Source organism: Podarcis tiliguerta (assembly GCF_965153285.1).
Source record: "Podarcis tiliguerta genome assembly, chromosome: 4".
Lineage (NCBI taxonomy): Eukaryota > Metazoa > Chordata > Lepidosauria > Squamata > Lacertidae > Podarcis > Podarcis tiliguerta.
This window is the reverse complement of record NC_139537.1, coordinates 5,803,977-5,822,451: the sequence shown is the minus strand read 5'-3', so window position 1 is coordinate 5,822,451 and position 18,475 is coordinate 5,803,977. Positions and strand designations below refer to the sequence as shown.

The 18,475-nt window shown below is 46.2% G+C and overlaps 2 protein-coding genes across 2 annotated transcripts in view; one reads left to right on the top strand and one right to left on the bottom strand.

Moving 5' to 3' along the window:
- Positions 1–1,890: 1,890 nt before the first annotated feature.
- The window catches only part of LOC310676834 (tigger transposable element-derived protein 1-like), a gene marked incomplete at its 3' end in the record, with an annotated part of 1,439,559 nt that continues 1,422,974 nt past the window's right edge, over positions 1,891–18,475 (bottom strand). Inside the window, exons 3-5 of the mRNA XM_083439011.1 lie at positions 5,534–5,927; positions 4,252–5,243; positions 1,891–2,103 (exon numbers count right to left, since the gene is read on the bottom strand). Coding sequence (XP_083295137.1) covers positions 1,891–2,103; positions 4,252–5,145 — 1,107 coding nt within the window. The 5' untranslated portion in view covers positions 5,146–5,243; positions 5,534–5,927. The remainder of the gene's footprint in view (positions 2,104–4,251; positions 5,244–5,533; positions 5,928–18,475) is intronic.
- CHRDL2 (chordin like 2) overlaps positions 12,210–18,475 on the top strand; it is a 42,219-nt gene continuing 35,953 nt past the window's right edge. The window contains exon 1 of the mRNA XM_083436640.1: positions 12,210–12,621. Coding sequence (XP_083292766.1) covers positions 12,546–12,621 — 76 coding nt within the window. The 5' untranslated portion in view covers positions 12,210–12,545. The remainder of the gene's footprint in view (positions 12,622–18,475) is intronic.

Genomic DNA, 18,475 nt, shown 5'->3' with positions numbered 1-18,475 from the left:
CTATGCTCAGGTTGTATATAGAGTGGTACCTCGGGTTAAGAACTTAATTCGTTCTGGAGGTCCGTACTTAACCTGAAACTGTTCTTAACCTGAAGCACCACTTTAGCTAATGGGGCCTCCTGCTGCCGCTGCCGCATGACTTCTGTTCTCATCCTGAAGCAAAGTTCTTAACCCGAGGTACTATTCCTGGGTTAGCGGAGTTTATAACCTGAAGCCTCTGTAACCTGAAGCGTATGTAACCCAAGGTACCACTGTACAGTCATACCTCGGGTTGAAGTAGCTTCAGGTTGAGCGTTTTTGGGTTGTGCTCCGCGGCGACCCAGAAGTAACGGAACGCGTTACTTCCGGGTTTCACCACTCGCACATGCACAGACGCTCAAAATGACAACACACACATGCGCGGAAACGGTGAATCGCGACCCGCGCATGCACATGCGCAGACACAGGTTGCATTCACTTCAGGATGTGAACGGGGCTCCGGGAACAGATCCCGTTCGCATCCAGAGGTACCACTGTATGTGTAAATTGTTGGAAAACGCCCTGGGGTGCCGCTGCAGCCCCTGAGCTCCAAGTGTCCTCTGGTATGCGCAGCTCTGGAAAAGGCCTTTCCCTTCTTCCTCGGTGCGCTTCAGCGACATATATCAAATGATAAAAAGGTAAAGAGACCCCTGACTGTTAGGTCCAATGGCGGACGACTCTGGGGTTGCAGCGCTCATCTCGCTTTACTGACCAAGGGAGCCGGCGTACAGCTTCCGGGTCATGTGGCCAGCAGGACTAAGCCACTTCTGGAGAACCATCCGATCGGCAAGCCCTAGGCTCTGTGGTTTAACCCACAGCAAGAAGCGTGAGACATTGTAGAGCTAATCTACGTATTTATTTACACACTATGTACAGACAGAGGAATCATGGTGTCCTGTATCTCTCCAGCTCCGAGAGAAGAACAGGAACGAGTAAAAGCAAAAGTACAGTACAATAGGCTCCTGGTGGAGTACAGTGGTGCCCCGCAAGACGAGTTCTGCGAGATTTTTTGTCTAGCGAATTTTTTGTCTTGCGAAGCACGGTTTCCCATAGGAATGCATTGAAAATCAATTAATGTGTTCCTATGGTCAAAAAAAGTCCAAACAAAGCCAAATTTGGTACAAGAAGAGTTTATTAAGTGCTCTTTAAAGTCACACATACTGTAAAGAGCATTTCAAAAATTGAAGGAACAATAACTTAACTTTCTAAACACGACAGAAAAGCATTTAACAATCACCAAAGTGTACTGTACATTTTCTAAGACTCTGGGGGACAACTCGAAGAAGGTTCCTCTTCCACTCTTTGCTTCTTGCTGAAGAACCTGTCCATGGTCTGCTGCTTCATCTGCCTTTTCAGCACCTCCCTGAAAGACGACATGACCCTTGTGTCAAAAGTGTTCGCAAGGTCATGTGTCAGGTCCTTGTCATGGTGGTGCCGCTCTGCAAAAGCCTGCACATCTTTCCACTTGTGACAAATGTCCCTCAGTTCTTTGGAGGACAGCCGTTCCTCAGTTGCTTCCTCCTCTTCCAGCGAGGCCTGCTCCTGCGCAGCCTCTGTCTGCAGTTCGACAAGCTCCTGGGTGGTCAGCTCGTGGTCGTGCTCCTCCACCAGCTCGCTGACGTCCTCCTCTGTGACCTCCAGGCCCATGGTCCTCCCCAAGAAAACAATGTCCTGCACCACTGTTGACTCTGGTGCATCAGAGTCACTTGGTGCCACACAGTCCGGCCACAGGCTGCGCCAAGCGCAATTCAAATTTCTCTGGCTGATCCCGTTCCAGGCCGTGGTGATCATCTTCAAGCAGGTGACGATGTCGAAGTGGTCCTTCCAGAATTCCCGCAGGGTGATGGTGGTGCAATCAGTCACCTCGAAGCATCACCTGAAAAGCTCCTTGGTGTAGAGTTTTTTGAAATTGGCGATGAGCTGCCGATCCATTGGCTGGAGCAGTGGCGTGGTGTTAGGCGGCAGGAACATTATGTTGATGAAGCTGAACTCCTCCAACAAGTCGTCCTCAAGGCCTTTAGGATGAGCAGGAGCATTGTCCATCAGAAGCAAAGCCTTCAGCGGCAGGTCGTTGTCCAGCAGGTACTGTTTGTTTGTTTTTGGTTTTTTTAATAATATTTATTCCAGTTTTCACAAATACAAAAAGAAAGTTGAAAAAGACAAAATACAGTAGAATAAGAATAAGAAGAATTTTAAAAAAAAAATACATAAAAACACCACCCCTCCACCCCACCAGCAAAAAAGGAAACAAAAAACAAAAACATTTAAAAAGAAAACACTTCCATTTTTCAAGTTCCATCTTTCGATAACTTATTTCCTCGGCCTCCTCCCACCTCCCTTTTTGTATTCCAATTATTAATTAGCTCAGCAAGTTCTTTCCATCTTTCACTGCTTACTCACTTATTTATCTTAATCCATTTAAACCTTATTCTCCCATCAACATCTAGAAAGTTATCCAAACTCCAGTCTAATAGACAAAAAAAGAAAAAAACCTTAAATCTTATACCCTTAAATCCTAATATCTCAAATCCTTATCTTATTTCACTAAAGCCAAATAAATTCATTCCACCATCTCCCAAGAGTCCTTAATCGTACAATGTTATACTGAATGCTGTTTTTGAAAATTCCCAATTTTTCCCCACCATCTCTTCCCCCTGGTTTCGGATTCTGCCAGTCTTTTCTACAATTTTTATCAGTCTTTTCTGTCAGTTCCATTAATTCCATCAACCCGGTTCTCTTATGTCCGAGGCTCTTAAGTCTTCTCCCTGGTCTGCTTGCAAGTTTCTTTCCAAGCCTAAAATTGAGTCCCAAAGGACTTCTTTCTCAACGTCTCCTTTACTCCTTTTCAACATGCTTGCCCAAGCTCCATGTTTAAATTTATAGTCCAGAAGATATTCCAAAGCGTACTCCACAGTCTCTTTGAGATTACGGAAATCCATCTTTCCAAACTTTCCCGCAGTGCCACCCTCCAGCATATAAACCATCCATCTTGCCTTACTCAGTCCAAGTGGGGCACTGCCTCTGCAGGTCAGTCCTTCAACCTCCATAACCTCAAACTTCAATTTATGTCCATCAATTTGAGGCCCTGATACTAGGGCTTCCACATGGAATTCCTCTTGCAGAGACAGAACAGGTTTTGATTGTCCCATCCTCTTCTCCAATACTCGCCCTTGCGAAGTAGGTTCCAGATCCCGAACCACACCTGTTGAATTACTCACTTTCTGTACCAAAACAGACACATTTTGTTTCAGACCAGAAATACTCTGTTCAAGAGTACCCACTGTCTTTGTGATTTGTTCCAACAGAGCTGTTATTCTATCAGCCATATTCCCAGGAGCTTCTTGTTTTTCCAATGTTATCTACCGTTCTTCAAGGCCGCTTGTTTCACAGCCTCCATGGAATTTTCCGTCTCAAAGATGTAACAGTCGCAGTTTCTGAAGCTCCCTCTATCGGCAACAGTTTCTTTTTGTTATTTTAAATTCGGAATTCAGTTACAAGATTGCAAATCAGCTCCTCTTCCTTCCAAATACCACGAAATCAATATCTAAAAATATATATCTCTGTTCATCCTTCCATCAAGATGTACTCCATTCCTCCGTTATTGTTGTTTTTTAAGTTATAAAGCCTTTTGACAGCCCGATCCCAGGCTTGAGACGGTGGTGAATTAGGTCGTCTTTTTACTGTCCGCAGGTTTCAATCATCCACAAAAGAATTCCCCCCTCTTCCCCTGCTTCCGAGCGGGTGCTCAATATCTTAAATGATGAAAATTAATACTTTACAGAGTACTTTTCAAAAGCTTCAGCTTACAGCGGCTTTGCTTTGATCTTTCTACAAAACGGAAGGTGGACTTCCTGTTTAAACCTTCACGTTCAAGTGCCAAATCCAAGTATTTTTGTAATCCAATTCAGTTTACTTACGAAATTTACTTAAAGTCCAAATGTCCACAGGAAAAGTCGGCGCTTTCTGGTAACAGCTGTGCGGCTTCACTCCCTGAAAGTAGCGGTCGATTCGATGTACCGCACCACTCACCCCACGTCGCTCCGGAGCCCCAAAACCGGGTCTCCCCGCGAGTAGGGGAGGCGCAAAAGGTACGTGCCAAATCCCAAGCCCACAGTCTTCCTCCGACCATGGTTTTTTGCGGGTCTCCGCCTCGCCGTGGCGGTCAGACCCTTGTTTCCAGAGAGCGGGTTCCTCCGAGACGGAGGAAATCCGCCATTATCCAGAAGTGCCAACCCGGAAGTCCGGAAGCAGGTACTGTTTGACAGCAGGGCCAAAAGCAAGATTGACGCAGTCCACAAACAGCACACGTGTGACCCAAGCCTTACTGTTGGATTGCCACATGACACTCAGCTGCTCCTTGTCGACCTTGTGTTTCTTGAAGGCCCGTGGGTTCTCCGAGTGGTACACCAGCAGGGGCTTGATCTTCAGGTCGCCACTTGCGTTGGCACAGAAGAGCAGGGTCAGACGGTCCTTCATGGGCTTGTGGCCAGGCAACTTGGCCTCCTCCTGGGTGATGAAAGTCCTTTTGGGCATCCTCTTCCAAAACAGCCTGGTCTTGTCGCAGTTGAAGACCTGCTGCGGAACGTATCCCTCCGTCTTCATAACCTCCAGGAACTCCACTGCAAAGTCTTCAGCTGCAGGAACATCAGAACTGGCAGCCTCTCCATGCCTGACCACACTGTGGATTCCAGATCTTGTCTTGAACCGGTCAAACCAGCCTCTGCTTGCCTTGAAGACTTCTGGCTCGCCTGAGGTTCCTGGCTGTTGCTGGACGAGGTCTGCGTGCAAGGCCTTGGCCTTCTCACAAATGGTGGCCTCAGTCACTGTGTCCCTTGCACGCTGCTTCTCTTCTAACCAGATGAGCAGCAGCTTCTCCACCTCCTCCAGAACAGCTGGGTGGTTCTTGACGATCCTGGTGACTCCCTTGGCTACGTCAGTCGCAAGGATCTTCTCCCTCATCTTCAGGATGGTCCTGATGGTGGATGGATTCCTCCCGTACTCCCTGGCAAGGTCTGCCACACGCATTCCACCGTCGTGCTTCCGGATGATATCCTTCTTCATTTCCAGTGTAACCTTCTCCTTCTTCCTCTCGCCGGCCTCTGCAGCAGCAGTCTTCTTGGGCCCCATGGCAGCACAGCTCCTACTTTCGCAAACCCAAAAAAGAAAAAATCAGTGCTTCACATCCAAAAAATTCAAAAGCACCAAACCTCCCAGAAAACAATTCCCTGACCCCCCCCAGCCACCCTCCACTCAGAAATCCAAACCCAGAAATCTTTTTTTAAAAAAAGGCAGAATGTCCCAATGGTCACAGAAAATCATAAAAATGCAGAAAAAACCCCACAAGCTTTCTGATTCCTGCAAACCCCTTCTCAACAATTCCCTGACCCCCCCAAGCCACCCTCCACTCAGAAATCCAAACCCAGAAATCTTTTTTTAAAAAAAGGCAGAATGCCCCAATGGTCCCAAAAAATCAGAAAAAATCAGAAAAACCCCCCACAAGCTTTCTGATTCTTGCAAACCCCTCCCCAACACCAAGTCCTTGAATTCCAAACACCCCAACCCAAAATCCAACCCCCCAAAAAAAGTTTTAAAAGTTTAACTTACCAAATGGCTGCAAAAGAAGTTCTGGAAAAACTTCAAAAATCACCGAAGTCTTCAAAAATCTCAAAAAAGGCTACCACACCGCGTGCTATGAGTTGCTCCTCGAAGTCAAGTCGCAACTGCCCTCTTCAAGCAATGCACCCTGGGTATTAACGGTTTTCAGAAACAGGAAACAAAATTGCAAGACGTTTTCGTCTTGCGAAGCAAGCCCATAGGGAAATTCGTCTTGCGAAGCAACTCAAAAAACGAAAAACCCTTTTGTCTAGCGAGTTTTTCGTCTTGCGAGGCATTCGTCTTGCGGGGTACCACTGTACAGGGTCAGGTTTAAGGTGCTGGTTTTGACCTTTAAAGCCCTATGCAGCCTAGGACCCACATACCTATGGGACCACCTCTCCAGGTATGCCCCGCAGAGGACCTTAAGGTCCACAAATAACAACACTTTGGAGGTCCCAAGCCGCAAGGTGGTTAGATTGGTTTCAATTAGGGCCAGGGCCTTTTCAGTACTGGCCCCAACTTGGTGGAACGCTCTGTCACAAGAGACTAGAGGCGTCTTTCTGCAGGGCCTGCAAGACAGAGCTGTTCCGCTTGGCTTTGGTTTGGACTCAGTCTGACCCTTATGTTTCCCTGCCCTTATGGTTTTGATCTATGGGCTATTATTAAAATGAAGCTGCATTTTAAATTGTATTTTTAACCTGTATTTTAAATTGTTTTTTCCCCCTATTAGGTTTTTATTGTAATTTTACTGGTGTTAGCCGCCCTGAGCCCGGCTCTGGCTGGGGAGGGCGGGGTATAAATAAAAATGTATTATTATTTATTATTATTGCACAGAAGCAAGTCCCACTGAATTCAGTGGGGCTTGCTCCCAGGTAAGTGGAATGACAATTGCAATGTGAGGGAGCTATGAGACATTCAGGTTTTTAACGTTTACTGTTTTATTATGTTTTTGTATATGCCAGGGCTCTAGGGCCACGAAAGCCGGGCAAAAATAAACCGGAACATTGGTGGGGTAAAAAGTTGCAGGATTTCAGCTGGGGGTTACAGGGATAAGCGCTGATTTCAAATGAAGGAGTGTGAAAATAAGATGGTGTGTGATCACTCCAAGAGCATAAAGAGCACAAATCATTATGAATCCACAATGGGGGGAACGAATTCTAGAGAGGCCCTAAGTTATAAAAGTAGAGAACCAAAATCTGCCGGATCACGTGAGGCCATCTGTACAAAACTGTTTTGACCGTTATTCTTATTATTCTTCTAACAGAAGTTGAGATTTGTCACCTAAGAATGCCACCCTAGCTCCACTTACCTGGGAGTAAGCCCTGTAGCATTTAATAGGACTTGTTTCTGAATAGACATTAACAGGATTGTGGTGCTAATTGCTATGCAAAATATATATTAAAACAAAATAATGCCATTGGGTGGCATCATGTTTAGCTTGGAGCATTTTCACCACTGAATTCTGGTTTCTTACTCTTCCTTTTGCTTTCTCTGCAGGTCATAGCTGTCAACTTTCCCCTTTTCTTGCGAGGAATCCTATTCGGAATAAGGGAATTTCCCTTAAAAAAAGGGAAACGTTGACAGCTATGCTGCAGGTTCACTCCATGAAAGGAACAGCCTGGTGGACAGTCGTGAAGAAACACGTCTGTCTGTCCGTTTCCAAACACATTCTGCATATTGAGGATTTAAGCATCGGGGGGAAAACAAAGCTGTAAATCTGGCCAGATCCCCTGTTTTTGTCCTCAACAATTGCACTTACCTGTCTTGAACAAGAGAAGCCACCTTCTGTACTATTGAAGGAAGTGCCACAACTTGCAATCTGATAAGTCAAAAAGGCTACCGCACATTCTTGGCAGCTGAAAAGACCTCTGCAATATCTTATCGCCACCCCTATTCCCCACTGCAGTTGCACATCAAAACCAAAAAAAGGACGAAAGCTCAGTTGGAATCAGCCCTTCCTGATTAAAACCGCTCTTCGTGGATTAAAATTACCCCTCACTATTAAAATGGGTCTCTGCTAGTTAACTAAAGCTTTGGCCTATTAATCTGATAATCAAACTTGCAACACTGTTACGAATGGCATGGTGCAGAATTGGTGCCTGAACTGGTACCCTGTTCCCTTCAAATTTCTTTTTCCTTTAGTATTCTATCTACAGTGGTGCCTCGCAAGACGAAAAGAATCCGTTCTGCGAGTCTCTTCGTCTTGCAGTTTTTTCGTCTTGCGAAGCAAGCCCATTGACGGATTAGCGCTATTAGCGCTATTGACAGTTTAAGGGCTAAAAACGGCTTTTTAAGGCTTAAGGAATTAGCGGTTTTGCTGCTAAAATGCTTTTAGCAGCTTAGCGCTTCAGAAAAAGGGGTTTTGGAGCGGAAAAAAATCGCAAGAATTTTCGTCAATTTTCGTCTTGCGAAGCAAGCCCATAGGGAAATTCGTCTTGCGAAGCGCCTCTGCAAACGGAAAACCCTTTCGTCTTGCGGGTTTTCCGTCTTGCGAGGCATTCGTCTTGCGGGGCACCATTGTAGTGTTCAACACCATCATGCACAAGGCTTAGTGGCGAAACACTTACTTTGCAAATACCCTCGCCTGAAAGAGTGAGAGCACCTGCCAATTATTGTGAAAAATGGCTACTAGTCAAGATAGCTATGCTCTGATGCTCTTAAAGCTCTGAGCTAGACCTAGAGCTATTGGTCTGGTTCAGTATTGTTTGTTGTTTGTTGCTTAGTCGTTTAGTCGTGTCCGACTCTTCGTGACCCCCTGGACCAGAGCACGCCAGGCACTCCTGTCTTCCACTGCCTCCCGCAGTTTGGTCAAACTCATGCCGGTAGCTTCGAGAACACTGTCCAACCATCTTGTCCTCTGTTGTCCCCTTCTCCTTGTGCCCTCCATCTTTCCCAGCATCAGGGTCTTTTCCAGGGAGTCTTCTCTTCTCATCAGGTGGCCAGAGTATTGGAGCCTCAGCTTCAGGATCTGTCCTTCCAGTGAGCCCTCAGGGCTGATTTCCTTCAGAATGGAGAGGTTTGATCTTCTTGCAGTCCATGGGACTCTCAAGAGTCTCCTCCAGCACCAGAATTCAAAAGCATCCATTCTTCGGCGATCAGCCTTCTTTATGGTCCAGCTCTCACTTCCATACATCACTACTGGGAAAACCAGAGCTTGAACTATACAGACCTTTGTTGGCAAGGGGATGCTCAGTATAAGCCACCATTATCCTGAGTTTATTGATTTATTAAATTTCAAGGCTGCCCATCAGCCAGAGTCTCTTGGGGGCTTTTACAAAAAAACAAAACAAAATGCATAAACACAACTCAGTGTTGTTGGTTTTTTAAAAAAACCACACCTCATTACAAAATGCATGAAAAGTCATAAGCCAGCATAAAGTAAAACCACACAGCATGAAAATGGATAAACATAAAGAAAGCATTATAAAAACCAATGGGGAAAAAACATTGGAGGAAAAACGCATTATTTGATCTACAGTATTTATATCCTGACTACTAAGCAAAGTTCCTTAGGTGGTTTACAACGCAATTAGAATTTTAAAAAGGCCTGAGGGAATAAGGCAAACCTACATAGTCTACATTTTCTGAAACAATAGGTGAACCAAAACACAGCCGTCCTCCGAAAAATTGCACTCCTCTGAATTTTGCAATGCTGTTCGCCAGCCAAGCAGTGTGTACAGAAATGCACACAGTTGGGCTAAAGGGTACGTAAAAATGAATGTACAATGGGAAATATCATGCAGAAGCACATTATGTTTGGGGAAATTGTTTTGCAAAATTTTTGCAAAATTGCATGCGAACATGCAAACGTTGGAACATATGGTTCGCTAAAATGCTGGTGGGTTTTCACGAGGGGTCTTCTCTTCCCCTCCAAAACACAGAATGGAGAGAACTGGATTTAAGACTGGAAGAGCGAGAAACCGAAAGACGCTGAAATCTACAGATTCGCCCTAGGACCAGGTGGCCGTCTCCGGCCAGGGCGTTTGACAATGGGAGCATCGCCAGCGAATCTAACCTCTTTTTGCTGGCTTCTTGCCCAGCCTCGTCTAGGTGGGGCAGGGGGAGGGCTGGAATCTGGGGAAGGGCGTGTGCCAGTCACACGCTGCAGATCCCGAACCCATAATCATTACAGTGAGGAGTACTGCCTGAGGAACAAGGAATCCAGAGCGGCTGCCAAAACCATCCCGGGTTCAAGGTCGATGCAGATCTTTTCAAAGCGACAGGTTCACCATCAAAGGAGCCGAGCTGTTGCACAACTTCGATTCGCTGCGGGGTGGTCCTCAGGGCCCGTCTGAATTGGCCCCACGTGCTACCCTTGTGCTTGTTCCAAATAAGAAACGGCAAAGATGCAGCTCAATGGTTCCGAAAGTGGGTGGTATCGCTCCCTAGGCTACAGGGGATTTTTAGTGGCTGCTAAGAGGCAAGGGATGCAGGTGGCGCTGTGGGTTAAACCACAGAGCCTAGGACTTGCCGATCAGAAGGTCGGCGGTTCAAATCACCGTGACGGGGTGAGCTCCCATTGTTCGGTCCCTGCTCCTGCCAACCTAGCAGTTCAAAAGCACATCAAAGTGCAAGTAGATAAATAGATACTGCTCCAGTGGGAAGGTAAACAGCGTTTCTGTGAGCTGCTCTGGTTCGCCAGAAGCGGCTTAGTCCTGCTGACCACATGACCTGGAAGCTGTACGCCGGCTCCCTTGGCCAGTAAAGCGAGATGAGCAACGCAACCCCAGAATCGGCCATGACTGGACCTAATGGTCAGGGGTCCCTTTACCTTTTAAGAGGCAAGGGACGCAGGTGGCACTCTGGGTTAAACCACAGAGCCTAGGATTTGCCGATCAGAAGGTCGGCGGTTTGAATCCCCGTGACTGGGTGAGCTCCTGTTGCTCAGTCCCTGCTCCTGCCAACCTAGCAGTTCAAAAGCATGTCAAAGTGCAAATAGATAAATAGGTACCGCTCCGGCGGGAAGGTAAACGGCATTTCTGTGCGCTGCTCTGGTTCGCCAGAAGCGGCTTAGTCATGCTGGCCACATGAGCTGTACGCCGGCTCCCTCGGCCAATAAAGCGAGATGAGCGCCGCAACCCCAGAGTCGGTCGCGACTACACCTAATAGTCAGGGGTCCCTTTACCTAAGAGGCAAGGGGGTGGCAGCGGTGGTGAAGGTGTAAATGAATATCAGTGGATAAAGTCCATCAGTTCTGTTGAATTACCATATTTTCCCATGTATAAGACGAGGTTATTTTATTTTAAAATTATGCACAAAAATTGGGGTTCGTCTTATACACGGATGGTGGAGAGGTGGGACAGACGATTGGTGGCTGCCGCAAGCAGTGGCGTTTTTGCGGGCGATTGGTGCGTGCACCAGCTATTGGCTGCTGCGGCAATGGGGCGGGTGATTGGCACTTGCTTTTGGTGATATATAATTAGTTTTTTTTAACATATCATTTTCAACAGTAATTAAACATACTTTTACATCTTATTCAAATTTTTGACTTCCATCAATCCTGTCTGAAAATTTTCCAATCTAATCTCTCAGTATGCATTTCTTATCTTCTCTGTTACATTTCGAACTCATAACCAATATCTCTATCTTTTTCTACTTTGTAACACTTCGTATATTTCTCCTTACAAAACTTCTTGTAGTCCTACTAGCGTAATTTGTTGATTACAATCGCTCTTCAAATAATTCATATACTTCTTCCAATCTTCTGTAAATCTCTGGTCCCGCAGGTTTCGAATCCTTCCTGTCATTTTGTCCAATTCTGCATAGTCCATTAATTTCGTCTGCCATTCTTCTTCCGTCGGAATTTCTTCTTGTTTCCATTTCTGGGCTAACAATACTCTTGCCGCAGTTGTTGCATATAAATTTAACATCTTGCCTATTAATGTCCTGACCTATAATACCAAATTAAAATGCTTCTGGTTTTTTTTTTTTAATGTATATTTTCAAACCCCCCCCCCCAATGTTCAACAAGTCCAGCCAACTCCCACCCCCGAAACAAAAGCTCAGGAAATGTGGGCAACCCCCCACAATACTTATACACAGGGGCGTGTTATACATGGGAAAATACAGTAATTAAATTTAATAGTTTTTGTTGGATTTTGAATACATACACAGTTAATTCTTACTGCTTTTAATTTAGTTGTGTTATTATATTCCTACGTGGGTCATGCAAACAGCAGTTCTGAATGATGCTTTTTCTAGAACGCATTGGGAATGAGTTTATGGAAGCTAGTATGGGGCAGTCCCCCCCCCCTGCAAAAAAAATTAGGAACCATTGCTCTAAGTTAAGGTGTTGCCAGATGCTTTGGCAATTGTCATCATAATTATTATCATCATCAGAGCCGGTGACTGAGATGCTTATCCAAAAGGTACAGATAGACTAGCCGGACTATTTCCTTCATCTCCCAGGTTTCTTCTCACGAGGGAGGAGAAGATGAAAACATCTGAATAGTTGTTGGCATTTAACGAGCGAAGAATCCAAAAAAAGAAAGAAAGAAAGAAAGAAAGAAAGAAAGAAAGAGAAGTCTCAGAAATGAAGGAGTTAAAGTTTTCCGGATTTCAGCCCCTCCCGCTGCTTTGCTTAAGAAAACTTGGGAAGGGGGGGGGGGAGAAGAGAGAGGTTTTTAAAGGCTGATTTTTTAGAAATTGTGCTCCAGTGGTTCCTTGCTTTCCCTGAAGGAGGCATGATTGCTGAGCCCAGGGCACCTGGTTCTGCCGGCAAGGACCAGCGTTCTTCTCCCAGGTGGATGGCCAAGAAGACATCTGAAATCTGACGATTCTGGTCTCTGCTCTCTCTGATCCCTGTGCCCAGAAACTCTCCAAAGAGAGGCAGATAGACAGATAGAGAGATAGATAGATAGATATCGGGATACATCTACATTTTTTCTCTTCTTTCCCTCCCTCTCTCCTGGCGTCACATCTTGAGTGGAAGAATGGTTGCAGAAGTCCAAGCGGTTATTTTTGGCTTGGGATGCTTGCTCCTTTATTTAACTCTGGAAACCGATGCCGGTAAGTGAACAGCGATGGAAAGGCTTAAAGAAAAATGATAGAAAGGTCCAGGTGAACGGATGGGGAGGCGGAGGATCTGTTGGCTGAAGGAGGGGGTGTGGTACAGTGGTTAGAGTGCCAGCCAAGGACCTGGCAGAGACCAGGGTTTGAATGCCCACCTGTTTATGAAGTTCACTGGGTCACCTGAGGGGGGGGGGGTCCAGTCACAGTCCCTCTCAGCTTGATTTACCTTTCAGGGTTGCTGTGAGGATTAAATAGGGAGTGGGAACCCTGTCAGCTGCCTTGGGGATGAATGCAAGAAATAAATAATATTAATAAATAAACCTGGGCATTCAGTGTGCCAATTTTGACTGCGCAAATGTTTAGATTCGCGTCTGTTATGAGATTTGCATCTAGCAAAGGGAGATAAGGTCAGCAAGAGGTGGCTTGACCTGTTTCTATAATACTCCTACAGCACGATGATCGACTGGGGGTGCCTCTGATGAGAGACCCGTTTGGATGTTCTTCCTGGGACCCCTTTCCTTTTAGTTGGGGCTTGCGCTAGGGAGATTCTCTGGGCGGATTGTGCCCTATTTGAGCCACGTGCATGAGACTTTTTTTGCTCACAGCGCCTCCAGGAGCGCACCAGCCATCCTGTGTCAGATCTCATGCAACCGGATTCAATCAAATTGCTCTTTCCCTCTCAATCTCGGCTCCCGATTTGCAGCAGAGGTGACGCTGTTGCAACGACGAATGGGGGAATGTCTCTAGAGCAGGTATGGGCAAACTCTGGCCCTCCAGATGTTTGAGACTACAATTCCCATCATTCCTGACCACTGGTCCTGTTAGCTAGGGATGATGGGAATTGTAGTCCCAAACATCTGGTGGGGTTGGAGTTTGCCTATGCCTGCTCTAGAGCATGGGTAGGCAAACTAAGGCCCCGGAGGCCAGATCCGGCCCAATTGCCTTCTCAATCCGGCCCACAGACGGTCTGGGAATCAGCATGTTTTTACATGAGTAGAATGTGCGCTTTTATTTAAAATGCATCTCTGGGTTATTTGTGGGGCATAGGAATTGGTTCATATTTTTTCCCAAAATATAGTCCGGCTCCCCACATGGTCTGAGGGACAGTGGACCGGCCCCCTGCTGAAAAAGTTTGCTGACCCCTGCTCTAGAGAAATTTGTGGAGGAAGAGAGGGCTATCGATGGATGCTAGCCATCCCTTTCTCACCAAAGCAGAATAGTCTGCCTCTCTTCTGCCTTGGTCAGACCCCACCTGGAATACTGTGTCCAATTCCGGGTACCACAATTTAAGAAGGATATTGACAAGCTGGAAGGTGTGCAGAGGTGGGCGACCAAAGGTCTGGAAAGTAAGCCTGATGAGGAACGGTTGAAGGAGCTGCGTATGTTTAGCCCGGAAAAGAGGAGATATGAGGAAATGCACTAAGGGCTGTCACATGGAAGAGGGAGCATGCTTGTTTTCTCCTGCTCTGGCGGGTAGGACTCGAACCCATGGCTTCGAGTCTCAGGAAAGGAGATTGTGACTAATTCGGGAGGAAACTTTCTGACAGAAAGAGCTGTTCGGCAGTGAACAGACTCCCACAATTGGTGGTGGCTTCTCCTTCCTTGGAGGTTTTTAAGCAGAGATCGGACGGCCATCTGTCATGGATACTTTAGCTGAGATTCCTGGATTGCAGGGGGTTGGACTAGATGACCATTGGGTCCCTCTTCCATCTCTAAGATTCTATGATTCTTTCAACCATAATTCTGTGATTCAATGCAGACTTAAAGGAAGGATGTTGTGTTATTTTGCTATGTATGTTCCAATCTAAATGGAAAGATTTAATGGGCAGGATCCGAAAGCGGTTCCCACTGAGGACTTGCTGACATGATTGCCCTTTCTGCAGCCCTCTGGGATTTCCTTCTCTCTCTCCTGCCCTGGCAGTATGTGAACTGACTCACTTACAGGAGGAATCTGTTTTTAAATCAACTCAACAGGGTGCAGATTTTTGTAGCTGAGATGCCCATATTACCTTGCTAAGAGGGAAGACACATCATAAAAATGGTCGTTCAGTTGAGTCGGCTTGTTTGTTGTGGGGTGGGGGCCAGCGGGCAATGAAAATTAAACTGACAAAAGAGAGGTGATACGATAATCTTGGTTGTCATTGTCCCATAAAAAGGTAAAGGTAAAGGTACCCCTGCCCGTACGGGCCAGTCTTGACAGACTCTAGGGTTGTGCGCCCATCTCACTCAAGAGGCCGGGGGCCAGCGCTGTCCGGAGACACTTCCGGGTCACGTGGCCAGCGTGACAACGCTGCTCTGGCGAGCCAGAGCCGCACACGGAAACGCCGTTTACCTTCCCGCTAGTAAGCGGTCCCTATTTATCTACTTGCACCCGGGAGTGCTTTCGAACTGCTAGGTTGGCAGGCGCTGGGACCGAACAGCGGGAGCGCACCCCGCCGCAGGGATTCGAACCGCCGACCTTTCGATCAGCAAGCCCTAGGCACTGAGGCTTTAACCCACAGCGCCACCCGCGTCCCTTCATTGTCCCATACAGAACAACAAAATTGAAAAAATCTACATCAGGCATTCAAAAACCCACAAGCCTGCTGTCCCAGCTATCCCAGCCTGGTTAGCCCCCTAAAAACTCTGATACCCCATAATTGAAGTAATATACTCACATAAAGGCTACCTTACACTGCGTTTAAAACCAAAATCGCATTTGGATGGAAATTGTATCTCAGGCGGCTAGTCCTAGTCTTTATAACCCTGGACCTTCTTCCAGAAGGCAGAAGCTGAAAGAGACGAGGTTCTTCTCCTGGTTAGAGCAGATTGTGTGAGCTTGCCTTTCTTGGGCTTTCATTCCTTCATTTGTGGCGCAGGACTATGCAGCTTGGCTCACTTGCATGAGTCGCCAGGAGCGTTGTAGCTCCAGGAAATCATAGAACGCAAAAAGCTTCTTCTCGCTTTCATGCTGAGGCCCACAGTGATCTGGGCTGAGTGTGAGGGTATCTGTATTCTTGGTTGTTATTGTGGTGGTGCGGCTTCTACATTGCCGCATGTGTTCCAACTCTACATTTTGATGATTCTTGCTCCCTTTAAGTCCTGTAGATACCATTTTACATCATCTAGACCAGCCTTCTTCAACCTGTAGCCCCCAGATGTTCAACTACAAATCCCATCTTCCGAGTCGGTTGTGGATTTTTAAAAAACTTTTTCCCCCAATGCAAAATTACAACAAAAATTACAAACATAAAGTCCAAAACAAAGCTGTACAAACAAGAAAAGACAAAAAACAAAAAACACACAAAAAAGGAACACACATCTACAAAGAAAACCATATCGTCATACTAATCATTACGCACATATTGACTTTGTTTTGAGATCTCAAATTTTTTAATCTTTCTAAATTGTTGTGTCTGGTGTAAATTACCTCTATCTTTATGCTTTTTGCACCATTTTTCACTTTCTTTAACCCTGCAAAGCTTCATTCGTTACATACCGATATACTTACTCCAGAACAATGTTTTTTTTTCATATATTCTGTAACACAATCTTATTCTTTTACTAATTTTTGGTCCGATTGTGGATTATGGGAGTTGTAGTCTGACCATGTCTGGGGACTCAAGCTTGAAGAGCTCTGCTGGAGACCACAGCAGCCTTCAGGTGCTTAAACTCCCTTGCTCTCTGTCCAACCATCGGGTCCAACCCATAGTTCTACCTATAGAAATGGACGCATTTTCTTACTCAGGTGCACCTAAGAAAAGAACCTGGAATGATTATGGGTGCTCAGGAGGAGATAGGCTGTGCATTGTGGTTTGCTCCCTTCAACAGTGTGGTAAAGATTTCCTGATGATTTAGTAATTACGGTAGAAGACCCATTAAATTCACTTGAGCAGAAGATACAAGAGTTTGGACGAGTTGCAGGTTTCAAACTTAACAAAAATAAGACGAAATTATTAGTTAAAAATATACCAGAATATGATAGAGAAAAAAATTCAACAAGAAATAGGTAGAAATATTCACAATAAAGTGAAATATTTAGGGATTTGGTTGACATCAAGGAATATTAAAATTCTACAGTGTGGTAAAGATTTCCATCTCTGAGGAATCACCAAGGCTTTGCCGCAAATGGACTTCTGTAGCTCACTTGCGCAGAACAAATTAAGATGACGGTGTCAAGTTGAAAAACAGAGTAGATTTGTGTCGGTAGCAGAAAAATCCTGTTGTTGTTGTTTAGTCGTTTAGTCGTGTCTGACTCTTTGTGACCCCCTGGATGAGAGCATACCAGGCACTCCTGTCTTCCACTGCCTCCCGCAGTTTGGTCAAACTCATGCTGGTAGCTTCGAGGACACTGTCCAACCATCTCGTCCTCTGTCATCCCCTTCTCCTTGTGCCCTCCATCTTTCCCAGCATCAGGGTCTTTTCCAGGGAGTCTTCTCTTCTCATGAGGTGGCCAAAGTGTTGGAGCCTCAGCTTCAGGATCTGTCCTTCCAGTGAGCACTCAGGGCTGATTTCCTTCAGAATGGATAGGTTTGATCTTCTTGCAGTCCATGGGACTCTCAAGAGTCTCCTCCAGCGCCAGAATTCAAAAGCATCAATTCTTCGGCGATCAGCCTTCTTTATGGTCCAGCTCTCACTTCCATACATCACTACTGGGAAAACCAGAGCTTTAACTATATGGACCTTTGTTGGCAAGGTGATGTCTCTAAATCCTACGTATTCCCATAGGACGCTGCCTTGTGCTGTCAGATTATTCAGAAAATAGCAAACTGTCTTGCACTGAATGAGACCATTGGTCCAGCTGGCTCAGTAGAGTCTCAGCTGACCGGCAGTAGTTCTCCAAGTGGAGATCCCTCAAGCCCATCTCCCCCAGCTGACAGCAGAGGTCTTTCCCACACCTCGAACCCAGGACTCTCTACAGCCAATTCAGGTGCGCTACGGCCAACCTCTCGAGCTGAGGCTACAGAGTCTTGAGAGTGTGACTCTGGTTGAAAGGAAGGGAATAATTCAAGGAAATAAGCAAGGAAAGAAATGATATCTAGAATCACAAATGGGCATAGCTGTCAACTTTCCCCTTTTTTAAAGGGAAATTCTCTTATTCCGAATAGGATTCCTTGCAAGAAAAGGGAAAAGTTGACAGCTATGCAAACCAGCCGAGACATAGGTAAAGGTAAAAGGACCCCTGACCATTAGGTCCAGTGGCGGACGACTCTGGCGTTGCGGCGCTCATCTCGCTTTATTGGCCGAGGTAGCTGGCGTACAGCTTCCGGGTCATGTGGCCAGCATGGCTAAGCCGCTTCTGGTGAACCAGAGCAGCGCATGTAAACGCCGTTTACCTTCCCGCCGGAGCGATACCTATTTATCTACTTGCACTTTGATGTGCTTTGGAACTGCTAGGTGGGCAGGAGCAGGGACCAAGCAACGGGAGCTCACCCCGTCGCGGGGATTCAAACCGCCGACCTTCTGATCAGCAAGCCCTAGGCTCAGTGGTTTAATCCACAGCGCCACCCATGTCCCTAACCAAGACATATTCTTCAAAAAAAGAAAGAAAATAGAATGAGTCTCCCTCGTGCATTTTGGAGCAGGTGACTCGAGCACACACCACATCGACAGGGGTATCAAAAATTGCAATTTGTTTAAATCTATCACGCTTAAACTTTTTTCTCATTTTATTGCCGGGTAGCAGCGGCGTTGAAAGCAAAAGAGAAATGTCTTGCTCAGTGGGATCTGAGCCCAGATTTCCTGGGTCCAAGATCCAACTCTCCTCCGCAGGAGCACTTTGATTCTTCTCCAATGATCTCACAAGGTGACACACATATTAATCAGCCTAGAATAGCAACCAGCCCCTGGTTCTTCACTCCCGGTCGCTAAA